Source organism: Euleptes europaea, chromosome 3, assembly GCF_029931775.1.
Source record: "Euleptes europaea isolate rEulEur1 chromosome 3, rEulEur1.hap1, whole genome shotgun sequence".
Taxonomy (NCBI): Eukaryota; Metazoa; Chordata; class Lepidosauria; order Squamata; family Sphaerodactylidae; genus Euleptes; species Euleptes europaea.
Window position 1 is genome coordinate 98178560 of NC_079314.1, and position 10580 is coordinate 98189139.

Below are 10580 nucleotides of genomic sequence, written 5' to 3' on the forward strand. Positions count from 1 at the left end.
CCAGCGAGCGGCGGGCGCGGTGTCTTCCCGCCAAAATAGCCGGCTGTAGTCAGAAGCGTTGTAGTGGCCTAATGACCCATGGGCGATAAAGAGAATATCTGATCACAAAAATAAGTTAAATGACAGGGTCACACACACAGAATGTTATCATGTCATGCTATGTTTGCCTTTTACCTATTATTCCCTTTCCTTTCTGTATTATTGGAAAAAAAACCATAAAAAAATATGTAACCGTGGTCTTGGTATTTTCTTTCCTGACGTTTCGCCAGCAGCTGTGGCCGGATAACCTACAGCCCGGATAACCTACGAGAACCAATGAACTCTGACCGTGAAAGCCTTCGACAATAATAAAAAAAATAGTTTGAAATATTGTCGAAGGCTTTCACGGTCAGAGTTCATTGGTTCTTGTGGGTTATCTGGGCTGTGTGACCGTGGCCTTGATATTTTCTTTCCTGACGTTTCGCCAGCAGCTGTGGCAGGCATCTTCAGAGGAGTCAAACTGAAGGACAGTGGCTCTCAGTGTCAAGTGTGTAGGAAGAGTAATATATAGTCAGTAGGGGGTTGGGTTGAGCTGAATCATTGTCCTGCAAAGGAATCAAAGGCAATGTGCTAATCATTGTCCTTTAAGTATCAAGGTAATGTGCTAATTAGGGTGTGGTATGTTAATGTGGAACCATTGCATCCTGAAGTGATCTGTTAACATGTGGAATCCAAAGCTAATCTGCATGGCTATTGTGGACTGTAGTCTTTGTCAGTCTGGAGTTTTCCAGGACAGGAAGCCAAGCCTTATTCATTCTTCTGTTAAAGTTGTGCTGATGTTTATGAATTTCAATGGCTTCTCTGTGCAATCTGACAAAATAGTTGGTAGAACTGTCCAGTATGTGCCCTGTTTGAGTTAGTCCATGTTCAACCACTGCTGATTTCTCAGGTTGGACAAGTCTGCAGTATCTTTCATGTTCTTTTACTCTTGTTTGTATGCTGTGTTGTGTGGTCTCGATGTCAGGAAACGTCAGGAAAGAAAATACCAAGACCATGGTCACACAGCCCGGATAACCTACAAGAACCAATGAACTCTGATCGTGAAAGCCTTCGACAATACCAAGACACGATCACACAGCCCAGATAACCTACAAGAACCAATGAACTCTGACCGTGAAAGCCTTCAACAATACCAAGACCATGGTCACACAGCCTGGATAACCTACAAGAACCAATGAACTCTGATCGTGAAAGCCTTCGACAATACCAAGACACGATCACACAGCCCAGATAACCTACAAGAACCAGTGAACTCTGACCGTGAAAGCCTTCGGCAATACCAAGACACGGTCACACAGCCCAGATAACCTACAAGAACCAATGAACTCTGATCGTGAAAGCCTTCGACAATACCAAGACACGATCACACAGCCCAGATAACCTACAAGAACCAATGAACTCTGACCGTGAAAGCCTTCGACAATACCAAGACCACTGTCACACAGCCCGGATAACCTACAAGAACCAATGAACTCTGACCGTGAAAGCCTTCGACAATACCAAGACACGGTCACACAGCCCGGACAACCTACATGAACCAAAATAGTTTGTTTTGCTTCTCGCCCCATGCCCTGTACATGCCTCACAGTACCCTGTACACAAGGCCGGTGCCAGTCATTTTTGCGCCCTCGGCAAGGCCAACCGCTTGTCCCCCTCCCCAGAGGCGGATCTACTATGAAACTAATGAAGCTTAAGCTCCAGGGCCCCTAATCCCGGAGGGGGCCCTGAAGCCCCTTTTTTTAATGAGTGAATTCCTCAACAAAATCGATGGAGTTTTTTAAGTGATAGACTCATAAGCCGATGAGTTGAAGTACTTAATATTGACTTTAGAATATGCTCTGATACCCATTTCATACGGTCGCAAAATGTCCCTGTCATTGGTCAAATTTCACAATTTTCTCGGGGGCTTGCTGTGCTCGAACCCCCAGCTGTAAGGGCTCACTGAGCTTGCCAGAATCTATTCACAGCCTACATTTTGGCAGCTGGATTGTCAGATCCTTTGTTGGTGCATGGCTTAATAGTTCTGTAGTTTTATTTCATCACTGTATGGCCCATTTTCAAGGACTCCACTCCACCACCCTGTTCACCACCATTTGAGCCTCGAGGTCCTTGCAAGGGCAGCAAGGCCCTTTGGAACTTGCTGGATGTTGCCCTACTGTTGCCGGTTGCAAAGGGCCCCCCATAACAGTTCAAGCTTCAGGGCCCCAAAAATGTAGGTCCACCACTGCCCCTCCCCACACACTCCATTGCTAACCAATTTTTAAAAAACAGATGTCTTGTAGGAAAAAAATAAAAGCACAACACTTTTAATATAATTGGTCATTTCGCCGCCATGTTCCGCCTCATGATAAGCCAGGCTAAAAAGCACCCAAGCTTGACTCCTCTCTTCTTGTTTATTGGCGCTGGAGGAACTGGTGCAGCCTTTGTATGCCTGGTTCTTTTAAATCCTGATGTCTGCTGGGACAAGAAGAATAACCCAGAGCCTTGGAACAAGCTGGGACCCGATGGCCAGTACAAGTTCGTTGCAGTTAGCATGGAACCTACAGCAAGCTGAAAAAAGAAGGCCCAGACTACTACAGAATAAACTTGCTCCTTTACAAGCTGTACAAAATGAAGGTCTTTAGGTCTTCCAGAAGCTGTCCGCACAACTCGTACGCTTAATCATCCGGGAAATATTGGATTTTGTTGCACATGGCACTTCAATCATGTTTTGGAAAAGTGCTTGTCGGGGCTTAATAAAATTCTGAAGCTTGAAAAAAAAACTTTTAGTAATTATATTCCATAGCACTGTTAAAATAAATATAAATTGTCAGTTGCATTTAAAAAAAAAACACCAAAAACTAATCTGTTTAAAACTGTGCCCCTCGGGCCAGTTCTGCGCCCCTCTGAGGTCTGTGCCCTAGGCGACCGCCTAGTTCGCCTAATGGTAGCACCAGCCCTGCCTGTACAGTCAATCAATAATTTGGTATGAATATGTCCAGTATTACCATGTTGCAGTCATCTACCACACCGAAACAGCACAGGCTACTTAAAAAAAAAAAATTCCACACATTTTACCAGGAATGCAACAGAAAGAAGAATACCCCCAAACCGTAGTTCAGCTCCTGGAAGTTTCAAAGGAAAGCGCTGTTGGACGAGGTGGTGCAGGAAATAGGTTACAGGAAAGGACTGCTGTAGGCATTTAGCTGTCTGCAGCTCTAGCTTTTGATCCTAATAGGAAACAAGAAAAATCAAAACATCTCCAGGGCTCAGTGGATTAACAGTTTATAAAAGTACACGTTTCCTTTTACAGTAGATAATCCCACAATATCGTTGATCCAAGAAAAGTGTCATAATCAGTTTCTTCAGGAGAACGCCTTGGCCTCTGAGTCATTTGTTGGCCCTGCTGGGGAGTAACTGGTTGTCCCCTGTGTGAAACAGGATGTATGACTAGATGGACCACTGGTCTGATTCAGGAGGGCTATTTTTATGTCTACGTATTCCATAGAATGGGCCAAATCCACAGTTAGCCCTATGGTTGCCAACCTCCAGGTGGAGCCTGGAGATGTCTCAGAATTACAACTGATCTCCAGACTACAGAGATCAGTTATCTCTGGAGAAAATAGCTGCTTTGGAGGGGGGGTTCTTTGGCATTATACCCCAGTGAAGTCCTTCCCCTTCCCAAACGCTGTCCTCCTCAGGCTCCACCACCAAATTTCCAGGAATATCCCAGCCGGAGTTGGCAGCCCTGGTTAGCTCTGCTGATTTCATCATAGATATCACAAATAGTTTTTTCTTTGTGGTATCTATGATGAAATCAGCAGTGCTAAACTAGGGTTGCCAACTTCCCGGTGGGATCTGGAGTTCTCCTGGAATTACAACTGATCTCCAGATGAAAGATATCTCTCCCCCTGGAGAAAATGGCTGTTTTGGAGGATGGACTGTATGGCATTATATCTGGCTGAGATCCCTCCCCTCCCCAAACCCTGCTTTCCCCACACTCCACCCAAAAATCTCCAGGAAATTTTCAACCTAGAGCTGGCAACCCTATTTAGCCTCAATACAAAGTAAAACCACTACAGAACATAGAAATGGCATAACATGAATACCAGCAGTTATTTATAAAATGGGAATACAGTGATCATCATCTACATTATTGTTGAGGAGGCTATTAAAACAAATGTATATTCTGTTACAGGGGCGGGCAACCTTTTTGGCCCTAGTTCTGGAAAAACAACAACCCTGCAACATCTACCTGTGAAGATGTTCATGGGTCAGCAAACAAAAGGGGAGGGGGAGAAGGGTTGCATCTGGCCAGACATGTCTGGAGCAACCTAGGCTCCATTGGCACTGCCAGCATTTCAGGGATTGGCCTTAGACTTCTAGGAGGCGATGATGGCCATAAGCCATGCCTGTTGCCTTCCCCCATGCCAATGGCAGTGATGCCAGTGCCCTGATTACTTGACCAGAGATCTGGCCCAGAACACCAAGCAAAATTGTCTGGTGTGCTGATGTTGGTATGTGTACTGCCTATCCCAAGGATCATAGAATCATAGAATAGAATCATAGAGTTGGAAGGGACCACCAGGGTCATCTAGTCCAACCCCCTCTACAATGCAGGAAATTCACAACTACCTCCCCCCCACACACCCCTAGTGACCAGAAGATGGCCAAGATGCTTTCCCTCTCATTATCTGCCTAAGGTCACAGAATCAGCATTGCTGACAGGTGGCCATCTAACCTCTTCTTAAAAACCTTCAGGGAAGGAGAGCTTACCACCTCCCGAGGAAGCCTGTTCCACTGAGGAACCGCTTTAACTGTTAGAAAATTCTTCCTAATGTCTAGATGGAAACTCTTTTGATTTAATTTCAACCCGTTGGTTCTGGTCTGACCTTCTGGGGCAACAGAAAACAACTCGGCACCATCCTCTATATGACAGCCCTTCAAGTATTTGAAGATGGTTATCATATCCCCTCTCAGTCTTCTCCTCTTCAGGCTAAACATGACAGCATACCCTAGGACTAGGGTTGCCAGCTCCAGGTTGGAAAATACAGGAAGATTTTGAAGGTGGAGCCTGAGGAGAGTGGGGTTTGGGGAGGGGGCAAGACTTCAATGGGGTATGTTGTCATAGAGTCCACCTTCCAAAGTGGCCATTTTCTCCAGGTGAACTGATCTCTGTCGCCTGGAGATCAGTTGTAATACAGGAGATCTCCAGCCACCACCTGGAGGTTGGTGGAAGGGATGTCTCATGTTGTGGGCACAGAGACTGTCCATGTGATAGCAGCAACTTATGAGGTGAGCTGGACGGGAACAACATGGAGGACCCCCATTAAGAGTCTGTTTCAAGATAACACATAGACAGTTCTATATAATATGTAATTGGTTCTCAGTTACACAGTAACATCAGATTTCCCAGAAAATTTTGAGCCATTTTGAGAAACAAGGCTTTGTAATGTTTAAGTGTGATTTACATCTAGGGTTGCCAGCTCTGGGTTGGGAAATACCTGGAGATTTTTGGGGCAGAGCTTGAGGAGGGTGGAGGGGAGGGACTTCAATGCCATAGAGTCCAACTGCCAAAGCAGCCATTTTCTCTAGGTGAACCGATCTCTGTTGTGCTTTGGGGAAATTTAACATGGAAAAGAAATAAATACATATGCTTGTTGGGAATATATGTCATTGGTGGGTATATTACCACATACTGTGAATATATAGCCAGAATATTGTTGGCATTGCTCATAGCTATTCCTATACTGAATTTCTCATCTTATGATAAGTGTATAGAGGTGTCTGATTTGGTTTTCAGTACCTGGAGGTTGGCAACCCTATTTACATCAATGTAACAGGGGAATCTAAGAGTTTACTAGGATATGGAAGAGGCTATGGGAGGAAGCTGAAGGTTGGGCATCCAATTGCACTGGGGGGGGGACAGATCAAAGTTGGCTCTCCGTCTCTCCCCCTTTGTTAAATACAGACAGGTTTTCACACTACTCCATTAGGAAAACTAGCAAATGGACACTGCAATTTAAGATGTAGACAAGATGGAACGTGTTCAGAGGAGGGCAACAAATGGTGAGGGGTCTGGAGACCAAGTCCTATGAGGAAAGGTTGAAGGAGCTGGGTATGTTTTGCCTGAAGAGAAGAAGACTGAGAGGGGATATGGTAACCATCTTCAAGTACTTGAAGGGCTGACATATAGAGGATGGTGCCGAGTTGTTTTCTGTTGCCCCAGAAGGTCGGACCAGAACCAACAGGTTGAAATTAAATCAAAAGAGTCTCCATCTAGACATTAGGAAGAATTTTCTAACAGTTAAAGCGGTTCCTCAGTGGAACAGGCTTCCTCGGGAGGTGGTAAGTGCTCCTTCCCTGGAGATTTTTAAGCAGAGGATATGGCCATCTGTCAGCAAGGCTGATTCTATGACCTTAGGCAGTTCATGAGAGGGAGGGCACCTTGGCCATCTTCTGGGCATGGAGTAGGGGTCACTGGGGGTGTGGGGGGGAGGTAGTTGTGAATTTCCTGCATTGGGCAGGGGGTTGGATTAGATGACCCTGGTGATCCCTTCCAACTCTATGATTCTATGATTCTATGAAATGGGGGCGAAGGCTTTAAAGACTTTTTTTTTTCAATGCATAATTTAAAATGGGACCCATGTTGTTAAGGTTAATATCTGATTTACAATAAAATTATCCAAGGGTTTCAATATTACAGCCTGAGAAGTCTTCCTGCCCCTTGTACATGAGCAAGATATGACTTGCCCAACTGAGCATTTTGTGTTCCGATAGAATTACATAAATTCTATATGCCCCAAGACTCGTTTATTTTTGTTGCAACAGACAAACACAGATACACATTCTGCAATTGTTTGCTCTTTGCTAGAATGTGTATCATAAAACCTGTTAATATTTTTTTGTTTGTTGCAGAGGTAAATGTTCACTATGAACAATGCAGTACCTTTTTCTGTCTCTAAAGGAGACGTTTCATTATTCTCATAAAACTGCCTCCTTTGTGTACAAGACAAAAAAAATTCTCTATGAAATGGCTGTGTCACGTACGCAGGCTGGAATTCATCAGCTCAGACGTAGCAGGTGAGCCTTATTTACAGTAAACACTGAAATGAACATCTAATGGCAAGGAAAAGAGTTTGTGTTACTGTCGAACGAAATGTAATTCTAGCTTTTGAACTCTGGCTAAACAGGAGAGAAGGAGATGCTGCCAAAGGTAGTCATATATAAGTCACATTGAAATCAGTGGAGCTTAAGTTAATTATATCTAACTTTCCCAATGAATTTGAATGGGTCTTAAGCACAAGTTACTGTATGGAGTGGATTGTAGTTGGGGGGGGGGGGTATCTTGTATAATAACATTGCCTGGAGTGCCTTATTCCTTTTTTTCTAAAATCCTGCCAACTTTTGAAAAGTCCCCCCCCAAAAAAAGGTATATTTAGCTCTTCCCCATGATCCTTGACATTTCCTTCCTCAGTGACTCAATCCAACATGGTTAGGGTTGCCAACCTCCAGGTACTAGCTGGAGATCTCCTGCTATTACAACTGATCTCCAGCCGATAGAGATCTGTTCACCTACAGAAAATGGCTGCTTTGGCAACTGGACTCTATGGTATTGAAGTCCCTCCCCTCCCCAAACCCCACCCTCCTTAGGCTCCGCCCCAAAAACCTCCCGCCAGCAGCAAAGAGGGACCTGGCAACCCTAAACATGATTAAACACTAGGAGTGAATCATAGAATAATAGAACTAGGTGGCCAATCCAGGCCACCGTATGGAGGAAGAAATGTCTGTAGCCAGCATCCATAACAGTATTTAACTTGATGGCAGATTCAAATAGTAGGCATTTTTATTCTGTTATTTATTGTATGTATTATACTATTCTATTGCCCTGATCTTTACTATTTTGTAATCTGCCCTGTGGCACAGAGTGGTAAACTGCAGTAGTGCAGTCAAAGCTCTGCTCATGACCTGAGTTCGATCCCGATGGAAGTCGGTTTCAAGTAGCCGGCTCAAGGTTGACTCAGCCTTCCATCCTTCCGAGGTCAGTAAAACGAGTACCCAACTTGCTGTTGGGGTAAGTGTAGACGACTGGGGAAGGCAATGGCAAACCACCCCGTAAACATAGTCTGCCTAGTAAACGTCGTGATGTGCCGTCACCCCATGGGTCAGTAATGACCTGGTGCTTGCACAGGGGACTACCTTCACCTTTTTAATCTGCCTTGAGCTTCAACAAGAAAGGTGGAATATCAATTACGGAAATAAGGAAATAAATTTATTGTGCCACAATTAAAAAGTTGAACAAGGCCCATCATGCCAATGGACTCTGTAAAACAAAGTATCTACATTGCTGTTTCAAGAAGAGTTGTGTGCTTCCAGGCCCATTTCCTACAATGAACTTAGAAGAGGTAACTCTGCCAGCATAAACAAAATTGTAATTGTGATGGTTAAACAGAAAAGAATTCTGCAAAGATTTTTCCCATCAGTCAGTGTGTTCCTTCTGTCCCCCACCACAGCAACTCTTTAAAAAAAATTTCCACGATGTTATGGATCATTGTAATCTGCTTAATGCAGGACTCTATATCTACAAAACAGAATGCCTTGACTCCCGGCGTCCTACAGGCTGCTGGGATGGTTCCAGCCCATGGCAACAAGAAAATAAGGGATCTTTTGCACAGAAGATGCAACTGTCATTATTTTCTTGAGGAAGTATCCTTTTTTAGCTGTAAAAAACATAAACAACGGAATAATTGTCCTGTATGTTTCATGCCTATTCCTTGACTCCATCATCAACCAAAAGGGAGAGTACAGCCAAGAAATCAGAGTGATTGAGACTGGGAAGGGCAGCCATGAAGGAGCTAGAAAATATTCTGAAGTGTAAGGATGTGTCACTGGCCACCAAGATTACCGTTAAGTTAATTAATGCCATCGTATTCCCTATTACTATGTATGAGTGTGAAAGCTGGACATTGAAGAAAGCAGATAGGAAGAAAGTAGATTCCTTTGAAATGTGGTGTTGGAGGAGAGTGTTACGGATACCGTGGACTGCCAAAAAACAAATCAGTGGGGTATAGATCAAATCAAGCCTGAACTCACCCTAGAAGCTAAAATGACTAAACTGAGGCTATCATATTTTGGTCACATTATGAGAAGACAAGAGTGACTGGAGAAGACAATCATGATAGGAAAAGTTGAGGGTAGCAGGAAAAGTGGAAGACCCAACAAGAGATGGATTGACTCAATAAAGGAAGCCACAGCCCTCAGTTTGCAAGACCTGAGCAAGGCTGTTAAGGATAGGATGTTTTGGTGGACACTGGTTCATAGGGTCGCCATGAGTCAGAAGCGACTTGACGGCACTTAACACACACACACACACACACATATTACATGCCTACCTGCCTTCTCGCTAATAATGCTCTGTATAAATATCATTAAACCATTTATCACACAACACATTCCTGAAATGCGCTGGCGGCAGTGCCGAAAGCCCTTAGGAGGCCGGCAATGGCCCACACCGGCACAAGGGCCCACACTGCCGGCACCTTGAAGGTGCATGCCGGTGTGAGTGGCCCCAGCGCCGGCATGCGAGCCGGAAGGCGTTCCAACGCTGGGTGGGGGGCGGGGCCGATTTGGCTCGGGAACACCCCTTTTTGTTTTTGTGAAGATACTCCAGCTTTTTGCCAGTTTTTGGTGCCGGTTTTTGGCACTGGGCGGAGGTTTTGGCGGTGCCGAAACCTCCTTAGGAGGCAACACCACTGAGTTGCCTCCTAAGCCGGCGCAGGCATTCCTTTCAGGAATGCGCTGTTAGTCAAATATAGACATATATAATTGGTGAAAATCCAAAGAAATTGACAAATACATATACAAAAAGTCCAAGAAACACTTCTTCCTTAAACCATACTATTTGCAATCCAAAGTCCACTTCATAACGACTTCACAGCAGTTCACAAGCTCCTGTAGATCCTTCACATGAGCGTGATTCCAGCTTCACAAGCAAAGCACATACGGTAATCTAGATATTCCCGTTTCGAAATCAACCTTCTTCAGTGTGCCATTAGTGAGCTTCTCCTCTCAGTTTAATTCATGCTAAATTGCACTGCATATTCCAAATAGCAGGCAGAGTGTGAAGGCACAGTATATTCTCCTTTGGATTTTCACCAGTTATATATGTCTATATTTGACTATGTGTGATAAATGGTCTAATGATATTTATACAGAGCATTATTAGTGTGTTGACCTATGCTGACTTTGTGCACTGTATCTTTAGGTGTAGAGGTGTAATTTTTTGGCTTATTTACCTGCCTTCTCTGACACAATCTGCAACCACAAGGGAGCACTCTTTTCCCTATTTGCATATAAGGTCCTTACACACACAGAGACATGTACTAGACAGATATAGTATAACTTTGCAGACTTCTCCAGGGGCTGCCTCCATTACATTAGAACTGCAGAAACAACAAAGTCTGCCCCCCTTGGCTAATTTTTCAGCTGTCAGGAGATCCTTGGCTCTCAAGGAGGAGGAGCTCTGGCAATGCTTGGCAGATGTAAACTTTTCAAGTTACCCA

General features: G+C 44.3%; 1 protein-coding gene across 1 annotated transcript; it reads left to right on the forward strand.

Annotated features, from left to right (window-relative positions):
• Positions 1 to 2362: 2362 nt before the first annotated feature.
• On the forward strand, positions 2363 to 2801 carry LOC130475739 (cytochrome c oxidase subunit NDUFA4-like). The gene has a single exon (XM_056847577.1). The coding sequence runs from the start codon at positions 2372 to 2374 to the stop codon at positions 2591 to 2593; it is 222 nt and encodes a 73-aa protein (XP_056703555.1). The 5' UTR covers positions 2363 to 2371; the 3' UTR covers positions 2594 to 2801.
• The last annotated feature ends 7779 nt before the right edge of the window (positions 2802 to 10580 follow it).